This window comes from Crocodylus porosus, unplaced genomic scaffold (assembly GCF_001723895.1).
Source record: "Crocodylus porosus isolate Cpor-Errol unplaced genomic scaffold, CroPor_comp1, whole genome shotgun sequence".
Lineage (NCBI taxonomy): Eukaryota > Metazoa > Chordata > Crocodylia > Crocodylidae > Crocodylus > Crocodylus porosus.
The window spans coordinates 3571038-3586398 of NW_017728945.1; the positions used below are offsets into that span (position 1 = coordinate 3571038).

At 41.9% G+C, this 15361-nt stretch overlaps 1 protein-coding gene across 1 annotated transcript in view; it reads right to left on the bottom strand.

Annotated features, from left to right (window-relative positions):
- RANBP3 (RAN binding protein 3) overlaps nt 1–14071 on the bottom strand; it is a gene marked incomplete at its 5' end in the record, with an annotated part of 105211 nt that extends 91140 nt beyond the window's left edge. The window contains 2 exons of the mRNA XM_019550692.1: nt 3733–3936; nt 14006–14071. Of these exons, the coding sequence (XP_019406237.1) occupies nt 3733–3936; nt 14006–14071 (270 nt within the window). The remainder of the gene's footprint in view (nt 1–3732; nt 3937–14005) is intronic.
- Nucleotides 14072–15361: the final 1290 nt, after the last annotated feature.

Sequence of the window (15361 nt, forward strand, 5' to 3'; positions counted from 1 at the left end):
TGGCACTGGCCCCAGCCTGAAGCAGCAACCCACCCACATACAAATCTGGGGGAACATACCCCCATGGCACATAGTGGTGCACATAGTAGTGGGAGAAGCCCCCCCACCCACAGTGAGGGAGGAAGTGGGGTTGGGGCAGGAGCACTGATCTCTGCTCTCCCCACCCCGACACCCATTCCCTCCCCAAAAACAGACTAACCAGGCAGATACTGCTTTCCAAGCTGCTGGGCTACATATTGGCAATCGGACCGGTATCGGCCAATATGGCTTGTTAATAAAAGCGGCCAAAAAAATCTTTATCAGTGCACCCCTACCGATTAGAAAAATCAAAAGTGCGATCTTGGACTTAAAATTGGGCCACTTGCCTGATGTCTGCAACCTTCTATCCTTTTCCTCCTCCACAGATTCCTACTGACCATCTCCGTCCACTACACTTCCTAAATTCTCTCTCTCAAACCAGCAGCCCACATTCTTCCGAATACAGCATGGGTGCCACCCAGAACTTTAACTGCACTTTGCTACTGCACAGGAAACAGAAGCAGCAGCAAAGGCACTAGCCTGCCTCCCGTTTATAAACTAAACTGACTTACAGACACTGAATTTTGCAGTCACGCAATTATTCCCTTCATAAATCATGACGGTAAGGGATTTTTCAGGACTCAAGAGTTACCCAAAACACTTTGGAGCATGCATCTTAATCTGTGTTTTGCAAAGTAAACATTTTTATATCACAGTCAGAAAAGTAGGAATGGAAGAGATCTAAGGGTGAAACTCATTTAAAACAAAACAAAAACAACCAAAACCAAACTTAAAGGAAGCCAGGATTCTTGGTCAGCAAAGAACCGTGGCGATTCAATTTCTCTCTATTCATATCTTTGAAATAAAATGTAAAGAAGATTCTACAGCCAATAAGATGGGAGCCAAGCTCTTTCCTTGGGAAGAACAATACTTTTTTCCCCCTTTAGTTTCAGAGACCAAACTGTAGTAAACTGAACTAAGAGCCTATATTTCACACATGCGCACATACACAGTTCATTAGCCCTTTCAGCTCATCCATCTGTTCAGTTCTTCTTTATTAGCCTGGCCTGACAAAGCCAAATTCATGCATTTACAGTGCAGTACTTAGCTCTAAGACCTCTAGGATCAAGTATAATCTACTGTGAATGCAGGTGACTATGTCAATAAGTTTATGAATAGGATAAGTTATTCTTCTGTGGCTATTGCTGAAAAGCTGTTCCAAAAAACTTCAGTTCTCCAATGATCAGAAAAGTGTTTGGAAGGGCCATAAAAGGAGGCAAATTACAACATGCCTCAGTATAACTAATTCCTTCAGTATAACAGGGGGTGGCCGTCAGGGACCAAACAGTCTCTAGTTGTGCCAAGGGTTAACCTTGCAAACAGTGGATATAGCTTGACGTCATCTAGACAGGAACTATTAATGCTGAATTATCATCACTACTTATAACATCTACAAGTCAAAATTTAGAGCTTAATCCAGACTGATAAACAAGGTGCCTAAACAAAAAACAAATCCAGAATATTCCCCATCACAAGTCACTAGGCAGCTGAATTCACTTAGCACCTATATTTTTTGGACAGCAGAGATCTTTAAGCACCTAGATTTAAAAACATCCTTACATGCATGACACCAGGTAGTCTGGGGCACAAGATGCTTACATGTCTACCTCCCCCACCACACAACCACCAAGTCCACTGAAATGCAGACGCCAGGCAGAGTGGTGCCTAAACTCTGCCTGCCTCCCCCAGAAGTCCCTCGGTAGGTGCATGTCTAAACACATTGACAACACTGAATTCAGTACAAAATACAGCAGTCACTCACTTTTACTCAGATGCAGCCAGAACAAAAGAAGGCAACACCTTTATGTGCAATAAACTGGCGAGTAAAGCACTTGCGCAGGAAGCGGGAGACCTGAGTTATGGCCCTTTTCCCAGGATCTTTTTTGTCCAACGACCAAAGTAAAAATCGAAGAACCAAAGGAGCAGGGACTAGAACACAGGTCTCCCCACTTCCAGCTCTGTCCCTAACCAGGAGAGGGAATTGATCTTGGTCTGCTTCCAGACCCGTGATTCCTCCATTCCAAGTTTGCACAGTAGTCCAGCTTCAACAAGAGGCTTAGAAGTTTCCTATAGCCAGAGGGTTCTATAGCCTGGAAGTAAAGGCACTTTTCTGGGAACTGGGAGATTATGGATGAACCTCCCGAGAGAAACAAGGGCAAGACGCCTACATCTTCCACCTCCAAGAAATTTTATATAAAAGGTCAGCAACAGCATTATGTGCCTCTATTGGCTCTTAAATTTTCAGGGGATGGAAGCACAAAGTACAGCCCTAATCCAAGTACACTCGAGCAAGAACAGGAATTTAGTTTCATATTAGCTTATTCCAAGAGACTCCCTGCTCAGCATATGAGCTCTCTGAACTGTCCTCTGGGGACACGCACTCTCCCTAATGACTGGAGAAGGCATCCGTTTCCTTGAATTATCCTACTGTGGTCAGGCATTTAAGTTTTCAGGTGTTGTGACACCCATGTTGGAGGAGGTGCCTAAAACTGCCTCACCAGATCTTCACTAGGATTGCTGGTAAGTAATCTGGACGATGAGTACTGTCCTGAAGATCCAGTGGAATCAGCAATATAATATTCTCTTCAAAAGACACATTACAGAACTTCTAGCTTTTGCTTCAAAATGCCTAGAAAAATGCAAATAGTCCTTTTCTAGGAAATTAGGATATCTAGAAATATTTGCCAGCACATACTTAAAGACTTTACATTTTAAAAGGTCCACTAAAAACTTTTCCCAGCCACTTTATAAATGATAGTGTGTGGATACCAGCTTCCATCAGCCAGTGGTGATACTTGGTGGCTACAACTGAAAAAATATACACCTTCTGAAAGCTTAAGTGCTTTCACAGATGAACATTTTTAATATGCTTAAAGACAGAAAAATCTTCTAAAGTAGGATTTAAGTTTTGTCCATGAGGGGACTTCAACACTGAGTACTACGTTATAATAGCTCTACAAAAACCACTTGGCAGCACTAGTTTATCTGTTCCATCTTCGAAAAATAAATACTCTCATGACACAATATTTGGATTTTTAGGTAACAAACAAAGCTTTAAGAAATCCAAAAGGAATCAATTTAGATAGCTGGGTTTTTTTTAATTTGATAAAGTTGAAAGCAACATTTTACTTCTACTAATTAAGGAATTCCTCCTGCTTTTTAAATAGTGCTCCAAAGCACTATGAAGTGACGTGAAAAATTCCTCTGCATCCAGTGGAAAGAACACTCTCCCTATTCCTACTTCATTGCACTGGAGGATCATGATCAAGATTAAAAAAAAAAAAAGAATTCTGTTCCTATATATTTTAAAAATTCTTTCATTACTTCCCTCCCCTATTTTATCGCTTTCTGGTTAAAGAAAATTCCTTCTTGTAAGAAACCGTGAAACCAACTTTTTTTAGCCAATGAACAGACTAAGTTTAAGTAAATTACAAAGATGGTAAAATCTTCCTCACTATAAAGGCCCACATCTGAACAAATACCATTTTTATTATCTAAACAACTGTCTTTGGAGGGAGTAGTACAGAGCTGGAAGAACTGTCAGATGTTCCACTGCCTCAAGTTAACAGCAAATCACTTAAATCCTTCAGGGGAAGACTGCTTTTTTTAATTAACCCCCTCAGCAGCAGAAGTACTTGGTAGGTTCACACTTACCCCTGCCAGTTCTTGTTGAATAGGAGCAAGCTGGGCTTCAGAAGCAGGAATCAAAGTAGCACTGACTGAGGCAACAGTGGGAGCAGGAAGCTCAAAGTCGCGCTCACCAGCTGGTTCTGTGTGACCCAGACCACGGTGGGGGGACTCAGCCTCTCCCTGTGGGTCCTCTCCTGAATCCGACAAACCTTTTTGCTCTGCAGAGGACTGGGAGCAAAAAAGACAATGTCCCTTCAATGCAAGGATGCAACACGATGGAGCAACTGTCCTAGTGAAAGGATGTACTGACCCTTTTTTCAAAATTTCACCATTTTCATAGTCTGAGAAAAGGAATTGCTCCATGTTGGCACACTAATGAAAACAGGTTAAAATAACCTGAAATTTGATTATCCACCTTTAAATAAGCATCAGATGAAGCAAATAAAAAAGGCAAAGTGCCAATGCCTCCTAACCAAAACACTTCTGCTAGCTGTAATTGTCCAAGGACTTTGGCATTTAGTTCTTTCCACTTTTAAGCCTTGGCCAACACGTCTTAGTTGTCTCAATTTTTCTTACCCACTGGGATCAAAGGTGACAGAACCAGCAAGGAGACAACTGCTGGAAATAATGGACTATTTCACTGTTGTGGCTGTCATACATTTAAAAAGCCTAGTAAACTGCACACTTTGGCTGTAACACACAGGTGATGCATATATTGCAATTCACACAAGATGATATTATTTATGTTTGTGCGTCGATAAATTTTTGTAAAGCAGTAATTTTTTTTTTTTTAAAAACACAATTTTTTTTTTTTTAAATTATGCCACAAGGTTTAGGAGCTCCAAGATTTACCCATTCTGCCACAGACTCCCTTGTAAACACATCAATCAAAATCACAGAATCTACTGCATCTCAGTTCCCCCACATGTAGAAGCAAGATCAACATTACCCTTATTCATTGGTATTTGAGGAGGACACCGCATCTCAAATATCTACTGACCATAAGGTTCAATGGCGATTTAGAACATAAGTATGCAAAGATTCAGTATGCTTTATGAAGTCATTTTTTCTGGTGATCTGCAGTATGAAGTGTTTTGAGAAGCAAGCTATGAAGAGACTGAGATCACTTTAGGGGGAAATCAGTGACTGGATCACTCTTAGAAAGTAATCTATAAAAACAAGATGAGTTGAGTAGGGGTTCACTGATAGAGATTTGGGGGGCTGATACTAATGGCCTATTTTAAAAAGGAGGAATATCAGCTGATACTGATCCGATTTCCGATACAGCTGAAAGCAGCTGCTAAGTCTGTTGTGGTGAAAGGGGAGGGAAGGAGCATGGAGGGTGCAGATCAAGACCCCCCAGTGAGGGAGGGACTGGGGCTGGGGTAGGCACTAGCCATCCAGGGTGGGGTAGACTAGGGCAGAGCTGCAGCTCATCTGGGAGACACAGGAGCGGGGAGCAGGTTACTCCAACTGCTTGTCCAGGAGGGCCAGGCAGGCTGCAGTGTTGCACTTGGGGCAAGCAGCAGCTGTGCTGGGAAGGGGGCTACAGGGGAGGGCTCCAGCCACCCCAAATTTTGCTCTAGCCCCCCACAGCCCTCTCCCAGCACCACCACTGCCCACCCCAAAAGTAGCACAGCACAGCCCCCAACCCAAGCCTACAGCTGCAGCCCACTCTGCCCCACGCAGATCCAGGGGTGTGCTCCCTCTCATGTGGCCTCTCCCGCACAAGCAGCAGGAGCGGCCAAACGAGCAGCACACAGCGGCAGGAGCCACTTCCCACCCCCCAGAAAAGCTATGGCTCCATCCCATGCCCACCCTACCCCAGTTAGGCAATGCCTACCCCAGTCCCACTCCCTTCCTCACTGCAGAGGGCATTGATCTCCCCCTCCAACTTCCTTTCCCCTCCCCTTTCACTACAGACTTACCAGCTGCACACAGTTCTCCAAGCTGCTGGACTGTGTTCCTCACTTCCTGCGTACTACACCGCAGCTACATGCACGCACAGGCATTTATTGGCCAAATTATCAGCCACATCAGGTCATTTCCGATACAGTCAATTTTCTTTATAAATCAGTGCCAATCCAATATCAGAACAATGTATCAATATACCTCTAGTTTTGAGAGCCAAGGTGCATCTGATAAGTAACAGCTACCCCCATATATGTGGCTTAAATAGCACCCTTCGTGTTTAAGCACCTTTCTTCATTAAGGATCCAAAGCTTTTCACAATCGTCATAAACAATATACCATCGTTTCATTCACTACTGACATGCAGCTACCTCTGCAGTGAACAAGAGCACTGTTTAATAAACAGAGAGCAACATTAAATGAAGACAATACACCTAGCTAAAAACTACAGAATTTACTTTAGGCAAACTTTAGTTACCCATGATGAAGAGCAAGAATTTGCTTTAGTGAAGAATAATTAAAATAATTAATAACTAAGTGGACAAAACTTCTATGTTAACGTTTTATCTGAAAAAATTATGCTTTTTTCACTAATGTTCAGAATGCTGGGTTTTCAGGTTTTAAAAATAAAAGCGCTTTAAGGTATAAATGCTACTGAATCCAAACACCAAATCAAAATAAATCAAGAAAGTGTGAAAGATAACAACTGGAAAAGCACTTTTCCTACAATCAAACACACCACGTAATACCAGTATTTTGCTGCCCTTCTTTCCTTTTCCCCCTTCTACCCCTCCCCCCACACAGACCCAGGCCTTGCAAAGCCATTGTTCCCCTTCACAGCTATAAAAGCTAGGCACATGCGAAATGCAAATGCAGAACATATGAACACCTGATGGCACTGCCTCAGCACTTGGAGGGGCAAGAACATTGGAGGCTATTTCTAAATCATATAAACCATAACCAAGAAGATAAAAGTGATAGAGAAGACTGTGAGTCTCAAAACAAAATGTCAGATGTCCAGGCACTGCCAAAAACAAGAGCCAACAATTACCTCCCGATTCCTCTCACCTTCCCCACTTTCAACTATACCCTTTATAGTACACATCACCAGTATCATATGTTGAACTACCATTTCAAACAGTCACAGAAAATATTTTACGAGTTATGAAAGATAACTTACTAAACAAGAGCTCCCAATGCAGGAGTCAGAAAGATCAATATGATGCTTAGTTACATTACTAGAAGACTTTAAAGTGCGCCTGGACAGGCGATGTTATCTTTGAATCTCTCTCAACAAGACATGGATCATAACAGGCAATATCACTGGATGCTTAACCAAGTAAATACTGCATAAGAACAGCAAAGGGGCAGTCACTCTGCATGCAGCATTTTTAAACCATTTCTGAAATTGCATCTCAAACGGTGGTGTCCATGCACCGAGAGAGAAACTTAATAAGGTGTTAAGAGAGTTTTAAGAATAAATTAGAAGACTGGAAAAATTCTTACAAAACTAAAGCAGCTGAAATGCTGGTCAGACCAATGATCCATCCAGCCTAGTATGCTTTCCTTCTAAAGCATCTGTTCCTGCCACAGCATCAAGCCAAGTAAATCTAGAGCTGGGGTTGTCAACCAGGGGCACGCGGGAAGGCCCTAAGAGGTATATGCGGGCAGGCGGGGACACAGTGCTGCCACCCCCCAACCTGCACTGCCACATCCCAGGACCGGGGCCTGGGGGGTGGCAAGGGCAGCGGTACCCCTTTGCAGGCTGCACAGACACCACCTGCCCAGCCACAGCAGGGGGGTGGGGTGGGGGGGTTGCATGCCACCCCCAGTCTGTGTCCAGCCATGCACTCCTCCTCCCAGCTCCACGTCCAGCCACCAGGGGTACACTTAATAGATTACGTACCTTCGACTTTTTTGAGTAGAGTAAGCCATGTCTTTTGGTCATTACCCTCCCTGGCATCCGCTATCATTGGTTCAGAGGTACCAGAGGAAACATCTCCAATTGCTCTGTTTAAACAGCTATTAATAGATCCATCAGCTGTGAATTTGGCCATTCTCTTTTTGAATTGGGCTATACTATCTGCCTCTACAACCTCCTAAGACAATGGCTTCCACAAGTTATTATATTTGCCTGAACCCAAGACAACCCTGAATTTAAGATAACCCCCCAATAAATAACAATAATAAATCTATACATGGAAAATTTATATAGTCTAATTACTGGGGGGAGGGGTCATCTTGAATTCATCCTCACCACCACTGCAGCAGGAAAAGCAGTTTGTTCCCTTCCACCTGCCCAGTCCCATCTACTGCACCCCACACTTACCCTCCCCCTGTGCCTGCCTGCTGCCTTCCGCTTCTCCCTGCACCACTTCTGCCTCCCCACACCCTTACCCTTGCTTCAGGACTGGCAGGCTCCATTACCACCACAGCCTGCAGCACAGAGCATGCCCCCAGCCCAGGCCACTGCAGAGATGCAGGGCCAGCATCTCTGCCACAGGGCCAGGCTGGAGCCATGCTCCATGCTGCAGGATGAAGCCTGCTGGCACCACAGTAAAAGCAAGCAGGGTGGGGTAGGGGCTGAAGAGACAAGGGATACAGAGGCTGCTGCTTCCCCCTTCTCATGGCTTTGTACTCTATTGCAAGACAAGGGGCTTCCCCCCTACCTGGCTCTACCACGTAGCATGTGGAGGAAAAAAAACCTTCCCTTGGAATCAAGTAAATACAGTAACTACACTGTGCAAGTAATTTTTCCTGTTAGGTTTAAACCCGTTGCCTACTAACTTCAGTGGAACTTGGTGAATAATAGATCCCTGTTCACTTTGTCCTTGTTCTTCATGATGTTAGACCTATCAGACTCCTCCTCAGCCTGGTCTTTTCCAAACTGAAGAGGCTTAGACTTTTTAGTCTTTCCTGATATAGCAACTGGTTCCATACCCATGATCATTTTGGTTGCCCTTCTCTGTACCTTTCCCAATTCCACTACATCAGTTTTGAGATGCAATATTCAAGATGTAGGCACCCCATGGATTTGTATACTGGCATGACAGTGCTCTTCACTTTGTTTTCTAGTCCCTTGTTAATGATGCCTACAGGGTTTTTTGGTTTGGTTTTGTTTTGTTTTTGGGGGGGGGGGGTGTTGGTTTTTTGTCCCTACCATACATTGAGCAGATGCTTTCGGAGAACTACCCAGAGTGACTACAAGGTCTCTTTTCCAAGTCACAACAGCTAGTTCAGAATCCAGCATTGTATAAAAGTGTATCTGGGATTATTTTTACTCATATGCATTAGCTTGGCACTTATCGACACTGAAGTTCATCTGCCATTTTTTTCCCCATTCACTTAGATTGATGAGATTCTTTTTGCAGTTTGTCAGCTTAGGATTGACCATCTGGAATAATTTAGTATGATCTGCAAACCTGAATGTTTCACTGTGCACCCCAACTTCCAGGTCATTGGTGTAAGCATTTAACAGAACTGGACCCAGCACAGATCCATGCAGTACCCTATTTCTGACCTCCCTCCATCCTGAAAAGTGATCATCTAGCCCTACCCTTTGCTTCCTATCTTTTAAACAAGAACCTTCCATTCAGTCCTATGGCAACTCAGTTTTTTTAAAAGCCTTTGGTGAGGGACTTTGTCAAAAGCTTTCTGAAAGTCCAAATATATCATGTCAACTGGATCTCCCTTGCCCACATCCTCTTTAACACCCTCAAAAAATCCTGCAGACTGGAGACAGGATTTCCCTTTACAAAAGCTATGCTGACTTCCCCACCAGATTATATTAGTCCATGTGACTGCTGATTTCTTCAGCTTCCCAGGGATGGCAGAGAGACTCACCCATCTATAATTCCCAAAATCATTTCTGAAGCCCTTTCTGAAGATGGACAGATAACACATTTACACCAGAGTAACTGACATTTAAAAAACATAAATCAGTAGATAGCACAGTATAAGCCACCTATTCTATGCAGATACCCCGGGATAGCCAAATCTGGCCCCTTCTGAATCTGGTCCAAGTTACACCTGTCTATGTCCTCAATCTATTTAATTCACCCAAGAGAAGATTTAGAGGTTAACTGATTTCCATCAATAAGCAGCTACATGGCACAAAGATTTCTGACAGCAAAAGACTATAATCAAAACATAATAAGACATGACAGCAAGAAGCTGAAGCTAGACAGATTAAAAGTAAGACAAATTTTTAACAATAAAAAGGTATGAAAACAACTTGCTTAAGCAAGTTCAAATTCTCCATTTGAAGTTTTTAATTCAAGATCAGATGTCTTTCTGAAAAGAATACTTGATAAAAAGGCTTAAAACAAGAATTACTGGGTGACATTTTATGCCACACATTACTTAAACCGTCAAACTATGTGCTGAAGTTCCATTTGGAGCTGAAAATCTATACATTTGATGCAATGCATGCAGGCACCTCCAGAATCTCTACTTCTTTTACAACTTTGCCAAGCTTTTAAAAAAAGCAGAAAAAAAGCATTTGTAGTTGGTTTGGGATACAGCCATTCATAGATTTATAGGGTCAAAAGGGACCTCAGCAGATCAAGTGTGATCCCCTGCCCCAGGCAGGAAAGCATACTGAAGTCAGATGACTCCAGCTAAGTGTTTGTCCTGTCTCTCCTGAAATATCTCCAAGGCAGGGGAGAGCACCACCTCACTTGGAAGCCCATTCCAGATTCTGGTAACCCTCACGGTAAAGAGATTCTTCCCGACGTATAGTCTAAACCTGCTTTCTGTCAGTTTGGGGCCATTGTTTCTAGTTACTCTAGTTACTCCAAGGGGTGCCTTAGTAAACAGAGCATCTCCTATTCCTTGCTGCCTGCCCCCCACCCCCCGACAAATCCCCTCTCAGCCTTCTCTGATGGAAGCTAAAGAGATGCAGGTCCCCCTCAACCTCTCCTCTGTTGATTCAAAATCAACAAAGCAGTGAGACTAGCTAAGAAAGTAATACCCATTTCACTCTGCTCATTCTTGGAAAACTTAGGAGAGCAACTGCTGCAGAAGCAAGTAACAGGCAGCCACACAAAAGGAACATCCCTAAAAAAGGTCCCTGAAGGATAGACAGAATGAGAATGCCACCTACCTCTGTCTGAAGACTGGAAGAGAGAGATAGAAGGTATGGGAAAAATGTATGTTTTAGCTCCTTTAAAAGTGAAGATTTTATTCCTTGCAGCAGCTACATACCTTAAAAGGGATATAGTTATGCTAGAAACCACAACCCTAACCAAAAGGTAATGAACTGAAGTTGGGAGGAGAAGTATGCACAAAACTGAACAAGCTCCTTTCCCTTTAAGTTCTGTCCTCTGAGCTACTTGGCTATTAACAATCATTCACCTACCTTTTAATGCAAGAAGGATCCCACAGACAAACCCCTGAAAATAGTTTGGTAGAAATCAGAGTAATTTTGCAATTCCTAAAGCCTGGAAGAAAAGGGGACTGGCTTCTCACAAGGAGGCTACATGTTGACCTGTCATCATTTCTTTCCCAGAATTTAAATATTCGTCAGCTTCATGATGATAAATTAAAAGTCCCAACTAGAAAGTACAAGGTATTTTTTCTACACAGCTCACTAGACAAATAAAAACTAGAGTAATTTTTTGGTCTAAGTGATAAAGCTAAAGAAATGCCTTCTGTATATTAGGTAACAAGAATAAAGTGAAATAATATAATAAGCAAGAGAAAGGGACTTCAAAATCCAAGATCATGAATTCAGCATCTTAAGACATCACCTCATTCTGTGTAACAATGCATTTGTAAAAATAAGATTCTGGCCTTTTAGGTTTGCCCCAGAATCAGGTGCAAGAGACTTAACTGTAAATGAGAATTGTCCTTTACTCAAGAGCATGTATGCATATGTCCTTATGGCACAATGCAGCACAGTTCAGCAATACCATACAGTAGAATAGGACCCAGAGGCAATAACTGCATTAATACATGAAGGAAGTGAGGTAATAAGCTCTTATTTTTAGTGCAATGCATCTCTCTCAACAGTGCCCCACAGGTCATAGCCTAAGAGTCTTCTATTGCAATTAGAAGATCTCACTGACATTTGTATGCTTAGGTTTATTTCCATTTAGCTCTAAGCTTTACCAAAACTAGTACCAGCTTTAAAAAGATGGAGACATTGTTCTGAATTAAGGCAAGTTTGGAAGAAAAGACATATTGAATCCCACTTCTATATAAAACAGATCTGTGCACTCTGCCAACAGTTTCTTTTGTTTGTTTGTTTCTTTAAACAATTCTCATCTGCCACACCATTTTCAGCAGCATAGAATTTCCCAAATGTAGCATACGTTTAAATCTCTATTAAAGTCAAACATGGCTGAAAAAATTGTTAGCATGTAAACCGGTGGTGCTCAACCTCCAGTCCCCGAGTCAAATCCAGCCCATGAGGCTCTCAGCCAGTGGGAACCCTATAGGCCAGATGACACCCCTGAGCAGTACATGGCACTGACAAGCAGGGTCAGGTTGCAGCTACATCTGGCACTTCGACCCCATATCGCATCCATGGACTGACCTCATGCACAGGATCTGGCCTGTGGACTGGCCTGACACTCATCTGCCTAGAAGGGGCCAGGTTGAACACCAATGCCATAAACATATGGCACACATCTTGATGCACTATTTCCTCCTTCAACACCTCCAAGACAGTCTGAACTAAGAGCTAGAGAAGAACACAAAGCTCTTCAAAACACTTAACAGTGCATCACGAGAGCTTTAAACCTTGACCAAAATTGCAAGACAAACACAAGTGCAAATCACCACTTACAAAACAGCATTTTGATAATTTTCCTTTTTTTTTTTTTTTTTTTTAAAGTATCCAATAAACCCTTGAAGAGTATGAGGCAAAATTCTGATAGATTTTAATAGGAATTCTCCTGAATGCCTCAGTAAAGACTTCAAATTTTGCCATGTGATCAGAAAATCCACTTAACTGGGGAACTACATGAGGAAGCAATTCTAATTAACAGCAAATGCTGTGAACCGCCAATAGCTGTTATTACTGTTAAGGGGAGGCTACTGTAACCAGAACTGGAAATTCATTCAAGTGTTGCACCAGTGATTTTTCCATCAGTTAAATGTTTAAAATATTTATGAAAGTTTAGCATCCAATAGAAAATAAAATACTGATGTTTATTCATTTCAATTCTGACTAAAGACCTATTATTAAATACTTCACGTACTTCTCAAATAATAGGAGGTATCTGCTAAGGAACACAAATCATGAAAAAGGTTAAATTTGAGGTTTTTCCCTAAATCTAAAGAAATTTACTTTTCTTTTATTATGATAGAATTCAACATCTCTCTCTATATAATGCTAATTAAAAGTTAAAAAAAAAACAAACAGACTGTAAGCACCTACCATTCTTTGGGAAAGACAAGAAATATTTGACAAGAACACAAACATCCGATTTATAGAAGGACACTTAAAAGCAACTTGAGTTAAAACAAACAAACAAACCAACCTGAACTGAATAAGTTTTAAAAGTGCAACCTTATTAAAAAACAGAGTACTGTATCACACTGTCAGCCCTGCTGACTGCAGATCTCTCTTAATTCACCAAAGAGGTATACCACAGGCAGCAAAGAGAAATGAAAGCTTCTTCATAAGTCCTGTTTCAACAAAATTCAACTCCAAATTGAATGAAGCATGTCTAGAGTAAGAAACTCCATGGACTGCTGGCTCAGATTTCTAAACATATCAGTTTAAAAAGGTAACGGTTTCCATTTACTACTGATCTAGACTGGAATCGAAACAGTTCTCAATATTAACAGTCCCTCCTGGCAAAATAATAGCAATAACTTAAAACAAATGCTGGAAGGTATTGTTAGAATGCTAAAGTGAAAGCCACATATTAGAATTCATCCAAAAAGACAGACAAACCCTCTTTTTCCAGATTTAAAAGAAATCTAAGTTTAGCACAGTAATTAAGTTATCCAGCCAGCATCAATGTTGGGCTATTTCCAAATTCAAGTTGACCTACCAAGCCAGGAAACAATTTAAAAAAATATACACAATACAGGCAAGGACAAATTACTAGATTAATCTATAGTTCTTCATCCATTTATCAGTTCTCACACTTCCTATTACCACATAAGGTCTGCCTCCCCTCCCATATCTTTGCTTAAGCACTGCTTGAAAGTGCTCAAGCTATTCACAATCGTCTCCTGTAGTGTGGTGGAGCAAAACAAAACACTTTGGAGCTTTCTAATGCTTTTTTCTATGAAGTACAAACCCATTAATGTCATTACCTTGTAAGTCAGACTCACAGCAGTTACACTACATACAAAAAACGCCCCACTACTTGGAAATGTTAGTCAAGGTACAATTAAAAAGTACATACACAAAATATTCTCTCCTTACCTTCTGTGCTTTATCCTTCTGAAATACAAAGACAGGTGGAGCAATGGCAGGCTTTTCTGCAAAGAGAGAAATTATTTTTTTCCCAACAGCATTGATTTACATTAGAGTTATGTTCAACGATGCTTTCACAGAACAAAAAGTGAATTCTGAAAATACTGACACATTAGTTACACTAATTATAATACCACTACCCAATTTTGTTGCTTTGTACTACAGATAGGTTTTTTTCAGGAATGTCTAAAGACAGCACTATATTAAAGCAGCAATTAAAAACAGCAAAGATTTAAGTAGCATTCATTAGAAATGCCATTTTTCTTTTAAAAACACTTTCATAAAAAGCAAAAAAGTTTTACTGTAGACCCCACTACACTGCCATAAAGTTCTGTCATTGGTACAACTTATTTTGCTCAGGGAACCAGTACATTAGCAAAAGCATTTATTGCCACCATAGACCTGGATTTATACCAATCTACCACCTCAACAGTATTTTTGCTAGACAAGGCCTGAACACCAAACTAAAAGAGTCCAAATTATGGTATTTGTACATCTAAGAAACTTAGACTGCTTGCAGACTTGGCGGGGGGGAGGAGGGGAGAGATGCCCCTCCCATCCATACACACACACACTTTACTTAAAACTTGGCACGCTCCTGTGCCAAGCCCCATGCATTCCCAGAAGAGGCAGGTAGGCCTGTGTGAATAGAGAACTACTTGATCCAGATTCGGCCGATTCAGATGAAGAGATTTGATTTGAAGCAGCAAATCATTTTTCCGATTCAATTTGGCCAAATCACTTCAGAAGATTCGGAGCCGATTCAGAGATTCATAATGCATAATGGGGAAATCAATGAAATATCTATAACACTGTGTTTTGGCCGATTCAGATGACACTTGCAGGGATGGTAGCCTATTCCAAGATCACGACACATCAAGTTTCAAAGTGATAGGTGCAGGAGTTTCTGGGAAACTGCACTTCAAAGTCCTGAAAGCAAAAAATTCATGTCACTTGTGTGCATTAAGCCACAGCAGGGTGAAAACTGCAGGGATGGGAGTGAGGCCACAAAGCCTCCCAAGTTTCAGGAGACAGATGCAGGGGCTTCTGGGAAACTGCACCTCTAGCTGCTGACAGGCAAAACTTGTGTCATGGGTGCTTGTGCAACTGTGTCCGTCTTGGGGCACTGGGGAAGGGAGGCATGGCTGCTAGGCCCTGTTACAGCCACAAAGCCGGCCAGCTGTTAAGGAGATAGGTGCATGGGGGTTCTGGGGCCCTGCACACCTAGCTGCTGACAGACAAAATACCCAAAATACCCAGGTGCTTGTGTAACTATCTCTATCTTAAGGCAGAAGCAGTTCCCAG